Source organism: Larimichthys crocea, chromosome X (assembly GCF_000972845.2).
Source record: "Larimichthys crocea isolate SSNF chromosome X, L_crocea_2.0, whole genome shotgun sequence".
Classification (NCBI taxonomy): Eukaryota; Metazoa; Chordata; class Actinopteri; family Sciaenidae; genus Larimichthys; species Larimichthys crocea.
In genome coordinates, this window is record NC_040020.1 from 27,279,821 (window position 1) to 27,303,737 (window position 23,917).

A 23,917-nucleotide genomic window follows, 5' to 3' on the forward strand; every position below is an offset into this window, starting at 1 on the left:
ATTAACAGAACAAAACCGTATATAAAGATGGGATAAAAGTTAAGTCTGAGCTTTGAGCTCTGATATAAAGGAAAAGTGTTGGACAAGCTGGAGAACCAAATAGCTGAAGTCAGCCAGGCTACGGCTGAACTGCCATCCTACTGTAATCTCTTTATAATTAGGTATCAAGTGCAGAAAAGATGAGCTGTACAGCAATAAGGCCAGGCCAAGACAAGTAACATTTAAAAAAAAAAAAATCACAACTCATGTCAAACTGATCCCAGAACCAAGAAAGAAAGACTAAGGTGGATCCGAAGAGGAGTTTCAGTACTAAAAAGATTCAAACAGAGGCTTAACTTTCATTAATCAGCAGCATAACGATGACCCTTCCCCAGATTACCAATAAATCACATTAAACATTCAGGAATAAAATGAACTAAGTTTTGATTATGTGTGGATGTTTTGTCTGTTGTGCATCAGAGTCACAGCTAACTTGTGACGAATATCACAAAGCGTTTGCTCCTTTTAAACTAGCAGATAAAGAAACAACAATCATACATTGAGAGCAGATTGAGGGTGTAAGCGTAGTGTTGCTAAAAACAGGAGATTTTGAGACATGGGGATAAATCTTTACACGCTCTGGGCACCAACAATGTCTGAAAAAGACAAAAGGAAAAACAGTTTCAAAAAACATTCCCGTGTGGGTGTAAACATGGTAACAAGAGGCAGTGTCTGGGCTTTTGTTGGGTATTTGGTAACTACACAAACAGAACTACAATACAAACTGACAAGGATTGTAATCCATACCTGGTTCCTTCAGTGCATGTGCGTTTCCCACCAGCCCAGTCAGCGATTCAGTGTTCCCGTTGAGGATCTCTACAGACAGGTTGTTACTCTGCTGCTCCTCCACTATCCTCTTCTGTAGTTCCTCCTAATGTGACAGCACGCAGTGTATGAATAGATAAAAGACGTTTTCACACCTCGACTTCTCTTTTATGAATAGAGGTGTTACGTATCTCCAAACCCACGATTCAATGTGACTTTTGATTTTAAGATCACAGTTTGAATGCTAACTGTACAAGAAGGGTCGCTAGATAGCAGAAGGACACTTTACATCAGTGGCTTGACTTCCCTCACCCACCTCCAGCCCCCTTTAAAAGAAGGTGGCCTTGTGGGTAACCTGATCCCCAATATCTAGTACTTTAGTCAGCTGTAACGTGGCCAGATTAACACAATAGTTACTGACATTGGCCACGGTGTCAAGTTGCAGGCTACCCACTAAGATACGCTGTGTCATCGGTGGACGAACACAAGTACGTAGGAGTGCAGGGAGGAAAAAAAAAACTATCTATCAAATTTTTCATTTAGAATTGAAATCGTGACACCGCTATAAATTAATACTAAATATAAGCATCTTACAAATGTTTGACGCTGTTACACACCTCGCACATGACTGTGAGCTGCAGTGGTAAGTCATCCACCTTCACAAAGTCCTCCTCGTCAGACTTCTGACTGGTGTTACCTGAGCCCATCTCCTGCATCAACAACAGTCATAAAATCAGTACACGACAGCACCAGTCAGGGCAAAGTTATCCAGTGTGTTACTGGTGTGTCACAGTGCTTTCACTGGGATAAATAAAAATATCCTGAACACTTAGCATCTTCAGTCTTAGACTTACGTCTACATTGATCATGACGGGTGAGTCTGTGTCAGGACTGCTAGAAGTGGTTGGCTCTTTGGGGTTATCCTGACCATGTGAGACTGCAGAGCTTTCTTCTGAGGCAGCAGCTGCTTCAACTTTACTCTCCCCCTCAGGTCTCTGGCACTCTGTCATGTCACGCTCCTCTCCCGGAGAATCCACAGTCCCAACTGACTTGTTTATTTCTGCAAAAGGAAGAAAAAGCTTATGCGAGAAATGATGACTGACTAACAAAGGGGTCTAAAAATATTATGGGACAAAAAGCCAGTTTGACATTTTCAAGCTTGAAAGAAAATTTCACTGAAAACATCAGCAGGTCTCACCGTCATTCTCTGAACTCCTCTGTTCAGTTTTGTTCTCTTGTGTTCCGCTGCACGTCGCCCCCTGAAGCATGACACAGTTACACAGATCAGACCCAGAAAAATGTGTCGAATAATCCAACTTATGGTTGTTAATGGGGGGAAAAAAAATGTGTCTGTGACTCACTGTAACACCGACCTCCTGCTCCACCTGTCCATCAGCAGACGCCTGCAGGGATGTCTGTACATCGACAGGTCCAGCTTCAAACTCCTCCATTTCCTCCTCCTCGTTCTCATCCTCTCCACTGCCGTAGTTTGTCAGCGCCTGAGTCTCCGCTTTCGAAAGACCTGAATGAAAGTCAGCACACATGAATGCGAGTGTGTTAATTAATACATGTACTGTACGTGCATGCCCATTAAATTGCACTTAGGCAGAAAGAAAAAAAACATTAAATCTGTAGACAAAGGCACATTTTAATTTATTTTTTCATAAAGGTCAATTTTTGCATGATTGCAAAACAGTTTTTTCAACACTACTGACATCCTGATTTAACTTTAAAAACCATTAAAGGCAACTTCCTTTTGACAGTGATGGATTACCACATGACCAAAGTCGAACCAAAGTTCAGGCAGGGAAAGGAATCTTAGATTACACTGGGCTTTGGCTTTGTCAGTAAAGATCCCATGACACTAAGCTTACATTCAGACATGATCTAGCGCTGTGGCAAAAAACGCAGGATTTTCTATTCACTTGAGTGGGGGGTAGTGCTTTTTTGGCTGCAGCGGGTGTAAGGACACAAAAAAACAAAAAAAAACGAAGCAGCGGCGAAGAAGTTGATCCAGATTGTGGTTGGCAATGAGATGATCAGACCAGTCAAACTCTCCACAGTCAGGCTGAAATGTTTCTGACACAGAGACTATCCAGGTAGATTCATGGACTAAACTCTGATACTCTACCTGTTGTTGTGTTCTGGCTTTGTTTATTTCATGCACCCAGCTTCTAAATCTGTGTCTGTCATAATTTACGCTGCAAAACAGCGACAAGGAGAAGTTTAATTTGGTTTGAGAGACAGAGAGAGAGGTTGAAAGTCAGCATTTGTCGAGCGACACACACAGTAAATGAGAGGGAGCGCCGGCATTTATAAAGCCGGTTAGTCTGCGCAATAAAAAGTTATTTCCTGATTGTTTTATTTTAGCCCGTCTGCAGCGATTCACCACAGCGGCAGATCCTGTCTGAATGCACTCTTATCGCAAAGAGTTGGGTGGCTTCCCCGGTGTTCTGGCAAAATTCCCAAACCTGGCAGTCTACATCTGGCCACCTTGTGTAAGTGCCTCTGTGTCTCTTCTTCTCCAATTCAAGCTGATGTGTGGGGAGTATTCTGGCACAAAATGGCTGCCATGTATCACCCAGGTGGGTGCTACACATTGCTGATGGTTGAGGTGAGTTTCCCTGTTCACTATGCAAATGCAATTCATTATAATTATTATTTTCACTTACTGATTGACAGAGGAATTCCTTGTCCACCCCTTTCATCCTCGTCTTCCTCTTCAACCTCAGAGGCTTCATTGCTCCTGCTGTTCTTCCTCTCTGTCTGCATGTAAAGCTCCTGGAGAGTAGATGCACCTTCCTGCTCAGCTTCATCTTGGTCCTGGAAGAAAAAAATAAAGGAGACAGTATTGTAACACAAATTACTGGTTTACTAAGTGGTATTGCCTCTTTCATCACAGTATCAAAATGATGACCTTGTCTTCATCTGTGTAGGCTGGAGAAACGGATTTATTGCCACCAGCTGCCGTGTTTTCCTAAACGGAGGAATAAATCAACAAATGGTTTTAATCTTCCTGTCATTCAAACTTTTATTACATTAGCAAAACCACAAAGTGTGAACAGAAAAAAAAACTAACCTTGAGAGTGCACTTCACTTTACTGGCTTGCTCAGCCCGCTTCTTATTTTTGTGTTTGGCTGCCAAGGAGACGCTGCTGCTGTTGTCTAAATCCTGCATGAGCCTGAAGAAAGCAAGTTCATTGAAGAGGATCTCGGAGATCTCCACCAGAAGGTCCTCCCCACAGTCCTTCAGAGTGCGGCCCACAAATTTACTAAGAGAGTCCTGAAGCAAGAGAAGAGAGTGGAATATCAGAACGGCTGTTTTTTTTAATTTTTTTGATTCTACTTCAACATGGGTTAACTGCACTTGAAGAATTTGGTATTGGCACCGATCCTACCTGCAGTATGCCTCCCAGCTGTCTGTGGAAAAAGCGGACAAACTCTTTGCTTTCATCGTTCTGTTGGGTGAGAGTAAGAACCATGCGCCTCACAGATGTCAACAGCTGGAGGGAACACACCTCATCCATGTTCTCCTAATCAGAAAAAAAAACATGAACATTACAGGATGACTTTAATCTTTAATAACTGTTCTCATCATTTAATTTGAGCCTTGAAACTTTAATTACTAACAGCACATTTTTATTTAGTAGATTAGTTACTTTCAGTACATTCTCTGCTGGCACAAATCTAATGACCGGACCTGATCCTGCAGCTGCCTGTGTTGGTTATCGTACCTTAAGGAAAGGAATGACTTCTGTCATGATGGCTTTGATCTGACGATCCAATTGCTGGGTGTCGATCTGAGGACAGCGCACATCACCAGCTGCAGCTCCTACTCACAGATAAACACAAATGACATCATTTTATTCAAAAAATTTACAAATTTAAAACAGCAAAGCAAAAGGCAATGATTGTGTTGCAACGGGGCTTTGCACATCGTGTACTCAGGCAAGCTCATGTGATTGAGTACCTTCCACTTGGTCAGCGGGGTTAGCAGAAGGATGTTCAGCATTTGAGACTTCAGAGCCACCTGCGCCTGCAGCGCTGGCATTGCAGGGGTTAAACTCAGCTTTAAGCTTCATGCGTTCATACTCCCTAATCCTGGCCAGAGCTTTGTCTAAATGAATCACCGTGTTGCCTATCAGCAGCAAAGACAGGAGAGCGGAGGAGGGAGGGGACGGGGGGGGGGGGAGGGTAAAAGAAGAGACAGAAATTGGATCCAAAAAGTTGAAAATCAATGAAGCAAGAAAGAGAAGACTGTAATGGATATTAATGCATCTGTAACCAGGTTTACACTACAGGATCAAACACAGTGCACCAGCCTTATTTCTGATCTAGGTCACTGAAGTTTCAAATAATCTGCGAGTCAATGTATTCATTGCAAAATAGACATTTTCTGAAAGGTTCTTTAGTTTGGCTGTGTAGTTTTGATCCTGAGGTGTGAACTTGTTACCAAGATAAACCCCAAGTAGTCCTGCTGGTAAAAGTGGGAGTGGGCACCTCAATCTAACATAGTTAAAGGCAATAAGCGAAGCATATCAGATATGGAAAGGGTCTCAGATAGGTAAACAGTTTTACAAGGCTCAGCCCCTTGTTTTCCAAAATCAAATGGTTTCTACATAATTAACTATACCCAGGTCGTCGTTGGCAAATGGTTCCAGGTTGGAGGATGTCGACATGATGCTTTCATTGTCCACAGATTCTGCATCATCCCTCTTCTTCATTGAGTCCTGTGTGAGCCTCAAGTTTTTCTCCACCACCTCCTGAAAAAGTTGAAGATTCTGTTTTACAAAATGTACCCACAGTCTGACATTTTCTACAGCAAAGGGGTTGTTAAAATTATAAAAGAATGGATGATTCATCACAGATCCACAACACGTTCCTAAAAAATTTACAGCAGCAAGAAAGATTTCCAGCACATTCTACAAACAACAGTGAAGGGTGGCATCTCCCAATAGGGAAAATTAGACATTTCATCCATCATTCTTGAACAAAGGCATTATTTGGACAGACAAAAGCCTTGGCTTCCAATTAGCATAACTCTGAGGGACCTTAGCTTAGAACAAAGAACACATGTCTGATCTGGCAAAAAAAAAAGTCGTGGAGAGATGAGGGTCATTTTTTTTTTTTTTTTGACAGGCAGGCTTCTGAAGTCTTGCTGACAAGTTAAATTCAAAGACAATGAAGATCGGGCGGGGAAAGGAAAATTAAAACGAGAGAATAAAGAGAGACATGGATGGATGAAAAGAGACAAGGCATGGAAGGATGAAAGGAGACCATCCTGAAAGACAAACTAATGAAAGATGTATTGAAATGTAGAAGAGGAAGCAAGTAGAAGTGATTAAAAAAAAAAAAAGTGGGGGGCAGGATGACAGGACGAAAAAAAAAAGATTAAGAGAGACTTCAGGGCTGGTAGAAAGATTGGAAATGTGTGAGAATGTCATGCTGGGAAGCAATAATGTGTTTCTTACTGCATCACTGGTAACAAGACTCTCACTGGGTGTGAGCTCAGACTGAGAGCCTGCAGCCCACGCCACAGGGCCAAGAGGGGGCAACTGGTCCTCAGCTGCACTCTTCTCTGCCAGGTGCCTGGTCACTATGTCCTGGAAGAAAGACGGGGAGAGACCAATGCAATCATGCAAAATATCTCAAGAGGACTTTGCATTTGCATTTAAGGCCAGGTTTAGAGGAAAGTAATGATTTTCTCTCAGAAAAAAAAACATATTTTTCCTTCTCCGACCGATCTTCCCTGCAGGTCTGGTCTGCCCAGACAGCAGGGGCATTAGGGCCAGACTCTCCAAATATGAGGGTTTAAAACATTAATTATGTCTTGAAATAGTATGAGAGATCAAAATCTTATCTCTAACCAGTCACATGACCCGATATTTTGATGGCAAACAACCCTTCTGACTTAGAATTTGAAACACTTTTAAGGGTAAATCAGCTTGAATGTCTTTTAATCTGAGTCCAGTATAAAGAATACTCAATCCAAACATCAGCTGAACATTCACACAGACTAGCAGTAAGCAGTTACATGTGTCTTACCTGTAGGGAATAGAGTGCCCTCTGCCGTAAGTAGTCTGTGTTGAGCAGCTGCAGCTCATGGAAGAGCTCGATGAGAAAGTGGGGACGGGACTCATTCTGGGATATCAAAGTAGCCACCTCAGAGTAGATGGTCTCCCTCAGTGCCTCGAACAGAGAGAAGTCGCTGCTTGCATCTAAAAAGGTTCAAAATTTTACAGTGCAAGATTCAGGTGGATACTTCAATAATCCCATCCATGAGTTGAAAAAAAAAAGTCAATAATCTGCCCTCAAACTCAGAAGCTTTGGTTTAGGTTAATCCAAAAATAGAGCATGCATGGGATGCTTAGGTGACAAAAGAACCAAATGATGGATTTGGATTTGTGAGTTTACCTGGTGCTTCTGTGCATGCAATTCTGTTAGAGAGGAAGGGTGTTCTCCAAGCATAGGCTGTGAGTAAGATAAATTAAAGTGACAACAAAGTAAATTAACCGAAAATTAAAATGAAACACGTGATCATGACAAATGCGCGTAAAAATGGGAATTAAAATGATATCAAAAAGGACAAGATGGGAGGAAACACTAACGTAAATAAGCCTAATGCAGATATACATACACGTATACAAAGAAAAATAAAGAACGCAGACATGAGATGGGTGATGTGGATGCAGAACTGCCACTACAAATAGTTTGATCCGTACCAGAGGAGAGGTCATTTCGTTTGTTCCCCAGCTTAGTTTTGCTGTCAAGTTTCTCTTGAGTCAGCTTGTCCAACAGACTCTTATTCTGATCCTTCTGACGAGGCAGTGGTGCCCTCTCCTGGGCAAAGTCTGCAGTGCTGCTAACGCTGTCGCTCTCATGGCCTGAGGAAAACACACACAAACAAATATTAAAGAATAAAGTTTTTGCTTTTGGTTGGTTACAGCAAATACTGGAGATTCATCTCCATTATACCTTCACTGTTCTTGTGCCCTTTGCTCCTCCTGCGACGACTCTTGGAGTTGGGTGTCTTGCTTCGGGAGGCCAGGTTGGCTTGTGCAGAGGCCTTGCGCCCAGCCTTAAAAGTCTTTGTGATGGTTGTGGGATCGACAGGATCAGGCATGCTGCTGAAGCTTTCCTGTGATGCCCTGTCAAATTCTTGAGGTCGGGAGTGACGGTTGGCGAAAGCGGGGGAGGAGGAGGGGGACTCTTGGGGCTCCATTTTAGACTGGTGATGCTGGACGGTGTTGTTTACGTAGGAGGTTTTTAGCCAGCCAGACGCTCTGAAGGAGTCATGTGGAAATAAATGTGTGAACCAAAATGTTTGCACAAACAGATTTAAATGTCTGTAAATGATAAACATACCCTCTCTCTGTAGTGGTGTTGAGAGGAGAGCGCTGCACTGGAGGAGGGAAACTCATGTACTCTGTTTTTATTGAGGTGTTGGGGTCTAACTGCTGCTTCTGATGGTCAGGGCTCACCTGACCTGCTGCACCCTGAGGGAACTCACCCATGGGTGCAGGGAAGAGTGGATACAAGTTAAAGCCTGCAGAGCAAAAGGAAGAAAAAAAATATTTAATTCATATATAAAGTGTTAATGATCCGAAAATCTAATAAATCATGAGACAACAGTCACTTTAAAATATATTACTTGTTACTCTAATTGAAAAAGAGTACCCAGACTACATGACAATATCCAAAGATCCAAGCTAAAGAGATAATAAATATCATGTCATACTGGGAGGGAATGGGGATATAGCAGCAGTGGACAAGTTGTTGGCTGAAGGATGCAGGGTAGAGGAGAAAGGAAGGTAGACACCAGGAGAGGCTGGGGGACCGGAGCTGGATTCCTGGGATGAGCCCTGCTTCTGCGTCTGCCAACCTGTTGCTGACGACGTTGAATTCTGCTGATGCTGCTGTTGCTGCTGCTGGCGAAGGAGGTCATTCAGAACCTGCTTGAGTCTGAAGAAAGAGTACGACAGATTATAGACAATTTAAAAAAAAGATGAACTTCTTGACAAAAGTAAAATGGTGTGCTCTCATATATTTTCACCTTTGCACATTGTTTTGCTGCCAAGCCAGCTGTGTGTAACACTGGTTGAGCTGGTGCATGACCAGGTGGACTTGTGGTGATGACAGGTTGTTGGGTAACATGCTGTATTGACCTGTCAGCAGGGTTTGTAACATGTAAGAAAGTGTCTGTGGAGAAAGGTGAGAGAGGAGAATATTTAAAAAGACAAAGTAAAATCGCACGGACCTAAAGACTGGATAGAAAGCCATGAGTAGAGAACAGTGATTGCATTGACAACTCTACTAGGACTTCAAATTAAGCCTACAAATGCGATGCAAGCTTGTGCCAGTTATCAAGGTCAGTGTCTGCGTGTGTGCATCTATTTGTTCAGTGCACCAACCTGCTGGTCCTGCAGGAGTGTCTGACACATGCTAGTGCTGAAGTCCAGCTGTCTCTGCAGCTGGCTGACCTGTTCCTGCCAGTGACATGAGCCCTCGGAAAATGAGAGCTCAGAGGCCCAGCGGAGATTCTCTTGCCGCCGCGTGCCTCCATGCTGGCTCGCACACTGGTTCAAACTTGTGGACTGCTGCTGCTGTTTGGCCTTAGTCTTGTTATGAAAAGATTGATTCGCACTAGCTTCACCCGAAAAGGCTGGTGGAGGCTTCAGGTTGCTAAAGACACACAAAAAAGAAAACATTATTTCAAAATACACATTATAAATAACAGTACGATTCAGTTCCTTCTGCCTCCACTTGGTCTCACCTTCCTTGATTCTTCCTGTTACTGTAGGAGCACTGGTTCCTGCTGGATGAGTAGATGTGGATGTCGTCGTCAGTGCTGGTCTCTGCACATTCTTCCTGCTCCTCTTCCTCATCTGCGCCCATCTCTGAGCGATACTCATCGTCATCTTCATCATCATCACCATCATCGTCATCATCAAGGTGGCAGGGAGTGGAACCCCATGTGGCCATTGTCCTGATGTAACACATCAGCAAAAAGTGAATAAAATGTTTCCATCTATGACAGAACCATTAGTTTTATCTCGTTACTCCTCCCCCAGCTTACAAAACAGGAAATAACTGCATTCTGTCACATCTGAGCAAAGAATAAGAGCTCATGTTGTACGATGTGGCTGCTGTCTGGGTTCTCCACTTCGCCTCCAAGAATCTTTGATTTTACTTATTAAATATGTAAAATAACTAATAGCTGACTTCCATCACAGACCTTGATAAGACAGGCCCCTAGAGCAGCATGTCTCCTACCTTTCATCTCTACTGACAGGCTGTGAGGGTGTAGCAAGGCCATTTTGGTCATCAATTCGCCGGGGAGAGTCACTGAGGCCGCTTCGCCTTTGGTGTTCAGCCATCAAGGACTCTAGGTGCTTTCTGCGCTGCCTCAGCTCTTCCCGTAAAATCTGGTGGCGCCGCATCTCTGACCAAAGCTGCTGACAACACGAGAACAGAGTGGACGAGTTAACTGTAATATTCTGCTTTGAAAGTACAGATCTCATTTTGACATTTGACTAGGGGGTGTGCAAGGTGGAGTCTGTTACCTCATTGTCGGTTACAGAAGACGTAGCTGCTTCTGGAGCAGTGGGCTTGAGCATAGCTGAGTTGGTTTTGGGCCCAGTGGAAGAAGAAGTCTGGAGAGTAGCTGGAGTGGAAACTGCAACTGGAACCTTCCTCAGCAAACCCTGCTGACTCACTGTGCTGGACACAGATGACTAGAAAGGAGACCACAGGCAAAGGCAATATTTGTAGGTTGTAGTTTATTATATGTAGTACTAAGAGGCATTCCTATTATTTAGTCTACCCTAAAACCAAGAAACCTGTGTGTGTGTGTGTGTGTGTGTGTGTGTGTGTGTGTGTGTACCTGGAGGTCAGGGCAAGCCCACTGCAGGTCCTGGATCTTGCCTTGGATTTCAATGAGCCTCTGACGCTCTTCATGGAGCTGCTTCAGCTCCTGCTTCTGCTGACGCAGCTTCTCCTCATACAGCTTCTCCCTGCAGTTTAGATTCAATGCAAATTAATTCAGGTCAAAACCGCACAGATTAAACATTCAGAATACAGTAAAAGTAATACTTTGAGACATCTGTACCGACTGCAACACAGTCTTTTTAGACTGTTTATATACTTTACCTGGCCTTGCTGGAGAGACTGAGTTCTCTGGGATTCTGTTTAGACCCAGTCCCGGTAGCTCTGGTATTATTTGGCTGTTGGTGTAGAACTTCATCCTCATTAGCTGCTGTGCCATCTGTGTCATCACTCTGGATACAGACAGAAACACACAATGATTTTAGCCAAAAATTGGATCAGTGTTTTTTCTGTGCTATAAAATGTGTAATGTCTAATTGTTGAAAGAGATACACACCACCCAGGTGTTTAAAAAAAAACATCACTGCTATTTTTGTGCATTTTCCATTTTCCAAGCTCATTATTTGTTTTAAGGCTTTTTTTCTTCGTTTCCCTTCATTGCCAATTTAAAGAGCATGAAGAAAAATGTTAGTGGTGGTACATTGACCCAATTGACCAATTACAAGAGCCAATCCACACCACTGACCCACAAACTATCTGCTAATCAATGACCCAAAACCAATCAGACTGGCAAATTGGCAACTTTATGCATTATTGCACAATTTTCTGGACTGACCACTAAATTCCGCTGCACACAGCTGCGTCACAGCCGGTGGAGCTGATAGCAGTTCGAGACAATGTTTGTGATTCCACCAGAAGCAGCTCTCCGCCCAGCTCTGCAGAGAATACGCAGCTGTTCTACTTTTGACGGATGCAGTGACCAGCCGCGCAGAGGCATGGTGCTCTGCAAGCGGCTGATCCTTCCCCGCCCCCGGATCAAGGCTAAATTAACGGATGAATAGTTCCAAATGTGTTGTTTACTGTTACAGTTGTTACCCCACAGTAAAAGTTTAGGTAACCCTAAACTAAAATATAAGGACTTTTCACTAACTAAAACTGGACTAAAACATTTTAAGTTGTGGTTGACTGAAACGATAAAGGCAATTCTTCATTCATTCCTCATTCTGACAATCAAGAAGTGACACCTTCCCTCCTACTATACATTATTTAATATTATAGTCATTATCATGTCTCACCTGGACCATGGCCACCAGCTCCTGAAGTTGCCGGAGTTTCTGCTTGGCTGTCTGCCGATGAACTTTCTGGACAAAACCTCCATCGTTCCCCAGACTGCTCCTTCGACTAGACCCAGAAGCCTCACTGTCTGGAGCCACAGCCTGTGCCCCTTCATCGTTATCAAGGCCGTCTTCATCCTCATCGTCATCCTTCACCTGATTATAAGGGGTGTCCCTGTTGTACTGGCACTCTAAATGACAGAGAGTTTACAGATTTTTAGATTCAGTTAACTAGAGTTTGTCTGAAATGATGTCTTTTAAAAGCAGGTCTCTCATGTCTTTAAATTTAATACACAGATCACAGACATTAAATAACAAACTCATGTAACCACAGCACTCTTTCATGAAAAGCCACATTCATGCAAAGGATGTTCAATAATGCATCACCAATGATGATAATTCATTCTTCCACATGTTACAGCATCTCAGCATGTTTGGCAACCCAAGCATGAATGAAGTTACAGTTACAGCACTGATAATCAAATGGTAAGATAACAGTCACCTGCAGGCAAATATAATAGTCAGTAGCTTTGTCAATATTAAAAAAGGTACTTACTGCATGTGCTGAACAAAATTTCATTACTTTAATCCATATTTATATTATCAAATCTCTTGTGTTTAAAGAAAAATATATGCAATTAATAGAAAAAAGGAAGCTTACCATCAGTTTTGTGTAAGTGTGTGTGTGAGTCTACCTATGGCTGATGGGATGTTGAGGCTCCGGAGGTTGGCTGCAGACCGGTTGTTGATCTCGCACTCAGTGTTGAGTCTACCATCACGGTTGTTTGTGGCACTACTCCTGGTGCTGCGGCCGTTGGTCAGGCTGTTCAAGTCCATCCAGTTCCTACTGCGCTGTGGGTTCCTAAGGAGGAAGGGTGAAGCGACTGTTATGGAAACATCACAGCCAGTAGTAGAATTACACACGCTGTGACCTAAACCTAAACATGATCGTACTGTAATTTGAGCCCAGCAACAACAAACCTTCCAATCCAATTGGCAGCGTTTCAGTACAATTCTAACACAAGCTAAATCTGTGTATAATTTAAGATCATTATTGATTTGTCTGATTCCTTTCCTAATTCATTTGGTCAAAAAAACAACAGAAAAATGTGAAAAACTATTTCTGAGAGCCCAAAAATATTCACATAAATATATAAACACAAGGTTAGGAAAAGCAAACTTCTCACATTTGAGAAGCTTAAACCATCAAATGTTTGACATTTCTGCTTGAGAATGGACTGAAATAGTGAATCAAATGTAAGAATGCATGAATGTAAAATCTATTTATTTAGTCAAACACACCTGATGTTAGTTACAGGATGGCGGTTCTCCTGCTCAGAGTCAAACATGGCCTCAAACATAGAACCGTCCTCTGTGTCGTCCTCCTCTTCCTCTTCCTCCTCATCATCATCCTCTTTCACATTCTCGTTGACCACATCCACCATCATATCTGAAGTCTGCTCGTAGTACTGGACCAATTCCCGCAGCTCATTCAAACGCTTGTGAACCTCCTTTAACTTTCTGTAGGGAGCAGAAAAGAACAACAAGTGTGTGACTGAAATGCAAATGTATACCAGGCTGAATAATTTAAAAGGGTTATGTGACACGTGAGGTGTCTTTACAAAGTACAGAGTCGCCTACATAGAAACACCTCTATGAAGGGTGGACACACTTTAGCAAAAGGTTTAGCAAAGGGCAACAGAACACTAGATGGGGTTATTTGGTTGCAAGGCTGCACTACGGCACCCCCACCTCTGGACAACGCCGTGCTGCTGATACCTGACCTGCCTATTCAACTGTTTGAAGCAGTGTGTGTTTTTGTGTGTACCTGAGCTTGTCCGTGGAATTGGAGCTGTCCTGGTGTTGCGTGAGTGAAGGAGGATGAAAGGAAGTGGAAGCTGAAGCCCCATTAGAGCAGAGAGCAGATGGACAATCTGAAGATCCTCCCATGCTCAGACTGCACCGTGTTGACAAGCCACGACCTGAAGGGAACCACACACAGTTGAACTATATTTTATAGGGGTAAAAGGGGGAACCCAGAATGATTGCAAAAAAATGCTTCGGAAACACTCTTACAAGAGTTATTATTGAGTGTCTGGTCTCTGAGAGAATGTAGCTCTTGCAGGATTTTGTCCATGGTTTGCTTTTTGTCTTGGAGTTCTTGGAGCTTAGTGAGTTTGGCACTGGCAGCTGTTGCCCCCGTGTCTAGGCCAGTGTGGGGACCGGAGGCAGAGTGGAGGAGGGGTCTGTGTTGAGGAGGACCAACAGCCTGTGGAGCCCTGGACCAGCACACCTCTCTAGAGAGGGAAAGGCTCTCTGCCTGACGACGGTTGTCTGGCACTGCTTTAGTCTATAACGGTACAAATAATGGAAAACTTGAACCATAAATTATTTATTAAACCTCTTTAGACAAATTTCTTTAAAAAATAAAGATTTAAAAGACGTTAAAATAAATATTTTGATACACTGAAAAAACTACAGTACATGAGTCAGAAGAAATTTCTCTAGATGATGAAATCATGGCAGCCCAAATGCAGAGTCTACTGTACCTGTGAGTCGTGTAGCTGGTTGTGGAACCGCTGAATCAAATCGTTCAATTCATCATTCAGTTCTGATGTGATGCTCAGACCTGAAACACTGCCCGTTGTTTCTGTGACAACTAATGACAACAAGTAATGTCAGAGGAATTAAAGGCACTGGAAATTGTTTATGTTAAACATAAAATATGACGTTAGGTAATAGCAACTGTTAACATATTATTCATAAAACATGCCCTCAGTTGTCACTAATGGCTATGTCTGAAAGAAAAGTAATGTGTACTATTTTTCTGCTTTGGAAAAATCACAATAACTCTGACTGTGTTAGTGTTCATCTCACCAGTGTCTTCAATCACAGCAAGTGCCTGTTCTGCACTGTCCTGCATGGCCATTAGCGCTTCCTGTCGGCCCTGCAGGGCCCTGAGCTGCTCCTGCTGCTCCAGCATCTTCTTCAGCAGTTCGTGCTGCTTCCGTAAATTCTCCAACTCTTCCTTTTGGTCAGCACGCACAGTTTCTGGCCTGCCACCCTACAAAATTCACATCCACATAGCATTACAAACACTAAATCTACCACAACAGCAACAGCACCGCCTTGTTACTCAGCAGAAAAGGTAAAAGAGGCTTATCAGGTACTGACACAGCAAATGAGACTAGCCAACAACGACAAAAGCAAAGGAGGCACAAATTTCCTCATGCCTAATTCAAAAACAAATTACATGTACGTTACACTAATAATAATGGCTATGTGTAATGAGACCACTGACAAGGGTAGAAAGTTCCAAGCTCCTTGGAAACACTCCACAATCGTACACACCGTTGCATTTGAGGCATCTGAAGAGCGGACCTCAATGTTTAGAGAAGTGCTCTCTGCCAGTGAACCTGAGCCCACTGCAGAGTCCAGGGTCCCCACATCATCCTCCTCATTCTCCCGTGTCTATATATAGTGATAGTGATAGATAGTGGAAAGAAGAGCCAGTGACTCAAAAATAGTTGAAAAGGAATGTTTGCAGTACACAATTTCTGTCCAACAATTGTGTGGCATTGTTAAAATAAAAACTTGTGCTCCCCCAATACTCCATATATACACGTATGCCTGCATGTAGGAGCTCTCAAAATATTATTATATATTTCAAAGAAATGCTCCAGTAAAGGCGAAGTGACAAAATGATACCTCACACGAAACAAAGCCATCTTCGCAGCAATGGAATACAGCATGCTACTGAATGCCCTACTTACATGAAATGTAATGGTAAAAATGGTAAAATGGTGCTGTCTGTTGAAGTGATTCAGGCCACAGAGAAAGACAATTAAAACATACATGTGTGTGACAAGCTGCCATGGTAGAAACAAAAACAGGTTCTATTCAAACCACGAATTAGCTACGAAACAAGCTTCACACATGAAAAACTACAGAGATTGTGTATCTTTGTCTGACAGCGGGAGAGAAGTAAAGATTCATTCTAAAAAAAGAAGAATAAATGACGGACTAACCAGCATTTTCTGCAAGAACCGTAAATAGGACTTCTCCTGCTCCTTGAGGTGGTCGATGAGATGGGAGAGACGCTCCACGTTGGCCGGCACATCGTTCTTCTCCACCAGGTCATCCCGCATGGAGCTGGCCTTGCTGATGTACTCCCGGATCTGTACCAATTTGCTCACCACCTGAGACCGCACGAAGAGAGGAGGGCGGCGTATGGGTGTGGGTTGCAGAGGAGTAAATGAAAAGAAAACAAAGAAAGACGTAAGGAAAGGTGAGCGAGCATCTGTAGCGGCGGCTCAGACTGGACGAAATAAGGGCAGAACGGGGGTTGGGCGGAATACTCACTGGGCACCAAGGGTAGCATATTTATAAATTGCCCTAAATACAGCCTAGTTTCAGCTGCACCAGCTCTCCCTCACTTTTATCCTAGTTCTGGTTTCACAGAGTAGTCTGGAGTGCAGTGATACATAGACAATGTCGTATGTGCCTCTGAAAAAGGGACTCATTTGTTGTTGTGGAGGAAAAACATCTGCTCATCTGTTAGTTGTTTGTTAAACGTATTAAAATCAATATAACATAACATAGGCTTCTGTGTCTGTAATTTGGGTGTGTAACACAGGAGAACTATCTGTTGTAGATTAAAACATGTTCCAGTTCTGTGCTTCATCTTTTTAACCTAGCTGGCAGCATGGTTTAAAAAGATAGCATTGCTTTGTGTCTACTGGTCAGTTAATCACATCAGTCCAGAATAAAACATCGTGACAAAGATTGAATGGATTGTCATGAAATGTTGCATAAACATTCATTGTACCCAGGGGATGAACCCTAATAACTTGAGTGATCCTTTGACATTTCTTCTGGCGCCACCATGAGGTTGATATTCATGGCTCATAGTGAAATATCTTGGTTAAGTTATTGGATGAATTGCTACAAAATTTGATATTAATATTACTTTGGAGATCCTCTGACTTTTCCTGCAATGCCACCAATTGTTCCACTCCATTCTTATCGTCAGACTACAAGGCATTGAGTGGGAGTTAAACAAGAGTAAGAGCTGACTAAAACCTTAGTAACAACAAAGCAAAATGTTACCTGGCTGCTGTCTATTCTTGGCTCTCCTCTCCCATATTCTCTGTGCGCTAAGGGCCCTCTCTCTGTGCCACCACGACTGAGTCTCGGAGTATCATGGATAGGAACCAAAGGGGTTAATGTATCCCTGAGTCCCGGGCTCTGCTTCTTAGTTTCCTTGGTAATAGCTGGCGTGGCTGGGGCAGAAGAGGAGGGTGGGAGCAGCTCCTTGCTTTTGTTAGTGTTTACATGCAGAGGTAGGAAGTTGTAGGGCTTTCTGTTTTCTCCAGCTAACTGGCGTTGGTTGTTGGCAGCTGTGACGCGCCCCTGGGAATCACTGCCGATGCTCCTCTGAGTAAGAAAAGAAGATATAAGTCAGACATATTACCACTTTCTTGTAAAAACTAAAATACTGTAAATCAAAATGTATTAATAATTTTCAATGTACTGTATTAGCCCAGTAAAAATAATGCCCCCGACTCCAACGTTGTCTTTTTCATGTGTGATCTGCTGTTCTGCCACCATCAGTAGAACAAGGTCAGCCAAACAACTCTGTATCGAACTATGAAAAATATTCTATGCATCACAGCAATGGCATTTTATCATTAAACAAAACAAGAACTATTTATTTTGTTTGACGGTGCGCTAATCCTTGAAATGTTTTATTTCATGTCCTTGAGATTCCATCTATCTGTATATTTTCAATGCACTGGACAAAAAAAAAATCTATTCAAGTTTGGAGGATGTATTCCTTCTGAGTACTGTTGTTATTAGTTTGTCATATTAAATTCTCATTGTGATATATCTGTCCACAGACTGAGCTCCTTCCCATACATCCATATATCTATCAGTACGTCACTTGGCCACTTTAAGTATAAAAATAAATAAATAAATAAAATGGAAACACAACAGCTTTTTACCTCATCCAAGTCTGTGAAATTGATTCTCTGACGCAGCTTGTCCAGCTCAGCCTGGTCTGGGACAGACATCTGGGTGGTGTATTTGATGTGGGGAAAAGAATGAGGAGTGCGTGCTCTCCTGCGGCCGGCCCCCGGGGTGGACTCTGGCGAAATATCATTAGTCAAGCGGCTCTCGACCACCGCAGCAGACAGCTTCTTCTTGTTCTTCTCTGAAGATCGGTTGGCTTTTTTCTGCTGGACACCCCAGTCCTGCTCGACAGCAAAAACATTGCCAGTGTTGATTACTATGTATCATCTATAACATACATATCATGCCATTTTGCAGAGCAATATGTACTTTACAGCTTGAATTACACAATAATTAGTCGGCTTAAGAGGTTCCTTTTATATAAAGCTTATAGTTAGGGCTGGCTCGGGTGAGTCCTGAAACATCCCTTAGTGATACTACTACAGGCCTAGACTGCCTGGGGACCTCCCATGACGCACTGAACTCTTGTCTTCCTCTCTCTCTCTCTCCATCTGAACACACCCATGTCTCATTAATGCATGTCACTAACTCAACTTCTTCCCTGGAGTTGTCTCGCAGGTTTTAATGGATTGTGGTTACACCTGGATCTGCATTTGGTTGAGCTTGCTGTAGTCCTGCTTGACATCCACTACATATAGTATTATTATCATTATCGCTTTAGTCATATCTTCAGTGAAGTTTATAGGTATACAGCTATCATTATTTTATGTCTGTATAGCTTTGTTTGTATGTATGTATGTATGCATCTATCTATCTATCTATCTATCTATCTATCTATCTATCTATCTATCTATCTATCTATCTATCTATCTATCTATCTATGACATATGACCGCCCACCAATGAGCTAGCTTCTGCTCAAAGTTTTTGCCTGTTAAAAGGACGTTTTTCCTTGCCACCCCTGCCAAGTTCTTGCTCATGGTGGGAACTGTTGAGTCTCTGTGAATACTATTATAAAGAGTATGATCTAGACCTGCCCTACATGGGAAGTGTCATGAGATAATTTGTGTTATAATGATGATGATGTAAGCACATCCAATTGTGACGTTATGTGGGCATTAAACTTTTGTAATATAACAGGTTTGGACCAGCCCATACCATGTTGTTGAGTCTATCTTCCAGACTGCCATTGGTTACAGTCCAGTTGTGCAGTTCTTCTGCGCTGTCATCAAAAGGAGTGCCTCCAGTTGCCATGTCACCCACTCACAGCTTGCTGAAATTCACAACAGAAAAAAACGCATACTGATCACCACAGAACAAAAAAAAAAAGAAAGTTAGACAAGTCTGTGTTAAAACAGACACTGGAAACAGGCACATATCACAGTTATGGAAAGCTGCTTGCTGGCATTCACACCACACAGGATCACAAGCACGTAATAAAAGCTACACAAGACAAGAAACGGACATTATGCTCTATTAAGCTGACGTTCATACCTGTCACTGTAAGTTAACCTTACATTAGTGTCGACAGCAAACTAGACATTTCAACTGTACGCGATCCTATGAAACGGGCTCCTTAGCTTAACAGTAGTCGTTAGCTTTTAATAACGCCGCATTGGCTCAACCACACGTCACAAATTGACACGACAATTAACGTTAACGTCGGGTTCAATGAAGTCAGCTGTTATTGCCAACAGTTACATCAAATGCGTCATTGCTTACCAACAGCCGACAACTTGAGCTAACGTTTACACTGCAATCACGACCATCAGTCAGTATCAGTGCGCTGATCGTGCGGCTAACGTTTAGTCTGTGAACGTTAGCAGCCGTTGGTGCGTTGTGTTGTGTTGTGTTGTGTTGTGTTGTGTTGTGTTGTGTTGTGTGTATGGCCCGCTCGGATTCCCGGGGAAAAAAACAAAAAAAACAATGAAACATTCCCTCCACCACGCAGCGAGTTAGCGCGACAGCTCTGTCACAGCTCCCCCCTCTTCTCCAGAGACACTCGTTAACGTTAGCTCAACCCAGTAACAGTTATGATTACCTTAAACAAACGGTAAACAACGTGACTATGCGCCTCTTGTTACTTGGTGAACTTCAACCAGCTTAAAAAACGTTTCTGACCTAGTTCCGTTTCACAATCGCCATGGCAACACGCGATAACCTCCCCACCTCCCTCGATCTTGCAACCAGCTAAAACTCCAGCTAACCTAACTTCGATCCATCTATCGATCAAAGCCTGAATAAAATCCCAAAATAACCCCACCAAAAAAAATCCACGATAACCACTCACCAAAGTGTTGCCAGGCTCGCTGCGGCAGCTCGCTAACGCTACCTAGCCTGCTAACACCTGCTCAACGGCGGAGCTAACTTTAAATGTCTCGATAAAAGTTGAAGAGAGCATCTCCGTCAAGCTGAGAACCGGGTTAGTATTTGCACTTAAACCAGGCTTTACTAAACCGTGAGGACAAACCAACATTAAACAAACAGCAGCAGTTAAAAAAAACAAAAACAAAAAAAAAAACAGGTCATTTTTTTTTAAGTCCTGTTATGAACTGCACTTGCTAAGTTAGCTTCAGATATTTGAACATTACCATTCAGAGTGAAAGCGGAGCCAAGCACTTCATATATCACAACACACAGGATTCACAGATTCTCTCTCTCTTCTCCAATAAAAGACATTTGATAAACAATAACTGCTCTTATCTGCTCCAAAAAAAAAAAACGCAGCAACCAACTCATGGATGTGGTCCTCCTGGCCTGATATGAACTCTCCCGGACGGCAGGTGGCGGTATACATCAGCTATCTTCGACCTACGGGAAGTGCATGTCCCGGAAAACGGTAATATTGTGGCTGTGCGATGGCTTGACGAAGTTGTTGCACCCAAACGCGGAGTGTTTATGACTAAACCGACGTGAAGGAAACGTGTTTTTTTCTCCATATCATCACTCGCCGTCGTTTAACATCAGCTTTTGGATATAAAGTTTCATTTTTTTCCTCCGCGCTGACCGAGTTGTGTCGTCAGTTAGCCACCTAGCACATAAAAGCTAACGTGCGGCCGTTAGCGACGGAAGACTTGCAACGTTTTCCGGGAAAGGAGCTGACTTTTACTACAACAGTAGTGTTTTTTTTATTATTATTGAGTGACGACTGTTGTTACAATGGGGTCGTCTAAGAAACACAAGGAGAAGAGCCGCGACAAGGACACCGAGGAGCGCCGCCGTGAGCACAAGAAACATCGCCACAAGGACCGGGAGCGAGAGAGAGACGCCTCGGACCGGGATTCGACCCGGGACAAAGAGAAACGAAAACGCTCCAGGTCCAGAGAAAGGAGCGGACGAGAGAGCCGGGGCAAAGCTGAGCGGAGCAGCGGGGAGCCACGAGTGAAGAAGGAGAAAGTTGATGTTGGATATGAAGAAAGCAGTGCAGACGTGGGCCCTCAGTCTGCGAGCGGAGACGCATCCCTCAGCATTGAGGAGACAAACAAACTCCGAGCCAAGCTGGGTTTGAAGCCGCTGGAGATGAATGAGAACAAGAAGGAGCTCGGCACTAAAGAGGAACCATTGGTGGCTGAGACCATCAACCCTGTTCTCATCCACCAGCAAAAAGAGATGAGAGAGAAGCTCGCAGCCATGAAAGAAAAGCGCATCCAGAATCAGAAACTGGGAAAAGTCAAGACCCTCGCAGAGGAAGACTGGCTGGATGACACAAAAGCTTGGGTCGAAAGGAGCAGAACGCTGGCAAAGGAAAAAGAAATGGCAGAGAAAAGAGCCAAACTTCTGGAAGAGATGGACGAGGAGTTTGGTGTCAGCAGTCTGGTGGAGGAGGAGTTTGCACAAACTAAAAAGGAAGCCTACACATCCCAAGATCTGAAGGGACTGAAAGTGCAGCACAAGGTTGATTCATTCAACGAGGGCCAGACTGTTATCCTGACCCTGGAAGATAAAGGTGTGCTTGAAGAAGAGGAAGATGTGCTTGTAAATGTGGGTCTGGTGGACAAGGAAAAGGCAGAAAAGAACGTGGAGTTAAAAAAGAAAAAGCCAGATTACAAGCCCTATGAAGAAGAGGAGAGTGTGGATGACATGATTACATTCAAGTCTCATTCCGTTCTGTCAAAGTACGATGAGGAAATTGAGGGCGAAAAGAAGAAGAGTTTCCGGTTGAATACAGGAGGCTTCGCTGACGGAGAGAGAGAACGGGAGCTTCAGGCCATGAGAGAGACTTTACGTAATCAGGCCCAGTCCTTGGAAATGCCCGCTCTCACCATTGCCTCTGAGTATTACACACCTCAGGAAATGGTTGGCTTCAAAAAGACAAAACGCCGCGTGAAGAAGATCAGGAAGAAGGAGAAGCAGACAGCTGCAGATATTCTGCCTGATGACACCCGCAGCTCTGATTTTGGATCCAGGACACGCGGCCGAGGCCGCCACCAGGCCGAGGAAGAAGGTGAGGGAGTAAAGGAGGAGGAGGAAGAGGAGCAGCAGCAGGAGAGTAGATTGGTGCATAATATCCCCCAAATGTCTGACGATATCAGGATGGCAGAAATGGACATAAGTGACGAGGAAGACTTTACACCCCCCGAGCCAGCTGTACTTGAGGAGGATGAGGCGGAGCAGGAGCTGCAGAAGCAGCTGGAGAAGCAGAGGAAGCTGAAGCAAAAGCAGCTTCTCAAAGACTCTGGAGAGAAGGTGGCAGAGCAGCTTAAAGTGCTCGATAAAGGCAACAATGACAATGATCCTGAGAGGAGGAACAACATTGTTTTCAACGCCACCTCAGAGTTTTGCAGAACTCTTGGTGATATTCCAACTTATGGACAGTCAGGCAACAGAGAGGACCAAGAAGACATCATGGACTTTGAAAGAGAAGAAGAAAAAGATGACGCCGGAGATTCAGACTCAGAAATGGATGAGAATGTCGGATGGAGCACAGTTAACCTGGATGAAGAGCAGAAACAACCAGATTTCTCCACAGCCTCTGCTACCATTTTGGATGAAGAGCCCATTGTCAACTCTGGCCTCGCTGCTGCTTTGTTGTTGTGCAAAAACAAAGGTCTGTTGGACACTCAAATGCAGAAGGTAGCTCGTGTTAGAGCACCAAAGGGCGCCTTGCCAAATGACAACTACTGCATCGAGGACAAGATGGGCTTTGATGACAAGTACAGTCGCAGAGAAGAATACAGAGGTTTTACTCAAGACTTCAAGGAGAAGGAGAGCTATAAGCCCGACGTCAAGATCGAGTATGTGGATGAATCTGGGCGGAAACTCACTCCAAAAGAAGCCTTCAGGCAGCTCTCACATCGATTCCATGGGAAAGGCTCTGGAAAGATGAAAACAGAGAGGCGGATGAAAAAGCTGGAGGAAGAGGCACTGCTGAAGAAGATGAGCAGCAGTGATACTCCTCTGGGCACGGTGGCTTTGCTCCAAGAGAAACAGAAATCACAGAAAACGCCCTATATTGTGCTTAGTGGGAGTGGGAAAAGTATGAATGCAAACACCATCACCAAATAAGTTTTTTGGGGGTGAGAGTGAATGCTCTTAAAGCAAATATACATAGATGCTTAGATACACACGTACACACAGGATGTTTTACGTAAAGTAACTGTCTTTAATTTCATGCCTACTTCATACAAGTTGCATTGATGTTGTAAGGAATTGTCCAATAAAAATGGATATAAAGGAGAGAATTTTTTGCGTGTTTTGTGTTGCAAATTTACAAGGTGAAGAGTAACTCAAAAGGTAATTATCTTTAGGATGAGAATATTGTTTCATTCAGGTTTATTGCTAAGTAGGTTTTCCCATACAAGGGACTTTTAAATGTAACATGAGGAGTGTTAATTTTGAGTGCCTTAAAGTTTGACAGCTGTTGCACATTTTATGACGTGTACAAACAATGAAGATGATACATAGCAGATTTCATTAAGCTTTGTATGTCATGCAAGTTAATGCAATGAAATGTGTTGGACAAGATGAAACGGTCAACTCAGC

General features: G+C 43.3%; 2 protein-coding genes across 12 annotated transcripts; one reads left to right on the forward strand and one right to left on the reverse strand.

Annotated features, from left to right (window-relative positions):
• Positions 1-347: 347 nt before the first annotated feature.
• On the reverse strand, positions 348-20,783 carry pcm1 (pericentriolar material 1). 11 transcript variants are annotated; one of them, XM_027282819.1, is made up of 40 exons: positions 20,671-20,783; positions 19,094-19,208; positions 17,969-18,217; positions 17,073-17,399; positions 15,992-16,162; positions 15,315-15,434; positions 14,841-15,027; positions 14,513-14,622; positions 14,040-14,313; positions 13,792-13,945; positions 13,266-13,484; positions 12,659-12,825; positions 11,925-12,154; positions 10,954-11,081; positions 10,688-10,817; positions 10,368-10,538; positions 10,078-10,259; positions 9,578-9,790; positions 9,216-9,486; positions 8,858-9,003; positions 8,543-8,766; positions 8,170-8,350; positions 7,780-8,087; positions 7,527-7,688; positions 7,219-7,275; positions 6,850-7,022; positions 6,276-6,407; positions 5,438-5,567; positions 4,775-4,942; positions 4,539-4,636; positions 4,203-4,337; positions 3,884-4,087; positions 3,722-3,781; positions 3,477-3,627; positions 2,166-2,338; positions 2,003-2,063; positions 1,659-1,864; positions 1,422-1,514; positions 787-910; positions 348-635 (listed from the first exon to the last, which is right to left on the reverse strand). In XM_027282819.1, the coding sequence occupies exons 2-40, from the start codon at positions 19,187-19,189 to the stop codon at positions 610-612; spliced, it is 6,411 nt and encodes a 2,136-aa protein (XP_027138620.1). In that variant the 5' UTR covers positions 19,190-19,208; positions 20,671-20,783; the 3' UTR covers positions 348-609. The 11 variants fall into 11 exon arrangements, with proteins under 11 accessions (XP_027138620.1, XP_027138624.1, XP_027138623.1 ...); XM_027282823.1 differs by lacking the exon at positions 20,671-20,783 and adding an exon at positions 20,527-20,667 and having other exon boundaries at positions 2,178-2,338; XM_027282822.1 differs by lacking the exon at positions 20,671-20,783 and adding an exon at positions 20,527-20,666 and having other exon boundaries at positions 10,078-10,256.
• Positions 20,784-21,058: 275 nt separating this feature from the next.
• On the forward strand, positions 21,059-23,611 carry sart1 (spliceosome associated factor 1, recruiter of U4/U6.U5 tri-snRNP). Its single transcript, XM_010753051.3, has one exon. It carries the CDS (start codon positions 21,095-21,097, stop codon positions 23,438-23,440), a length of 2,346 nt encoding a protein of 781 aa, XP_010751353.2. The 5' UTR covers positions 21,059-21,094; the 3' UTR covers positions 23,441-23,611.
• The last annotated feature ends 306 nt before the right edge of the window (positions 23,612-23,917 follow it).

Excerpts from the sequence above, each read along its gene's own strand:
- pcm1 (XM_027282819.1), bottom strand. The coding sequence starts at position 19,189 with ATGGCAACTGGAGGCACTCCTTTTGATGACAGCGCAGAAGAACTGCAC. Across the intron at positions 12,155-12,658 it reads CAACATCCCATCAGCCATAG|AGTGCCAGTACAACAGGGAC; the intron begins GTAGACTCACAC and ends TCTGTCATTTAG. Across the intron at positions 9,487-9,577 it reads AACAGGAAGAATCAAGGAAG|CAACCTGAAGCCTCCACCAG; the intron begins GTGAGACCAAGT and ends GTGTGTCTTTAG.
- sart1 (XM_010753051.3), top strand. The coding sequence starts at position 21,095 with ATGGGGTCGTCTAAGAAACACAAGGAGAAGAGCCGCGACAAGGACACC.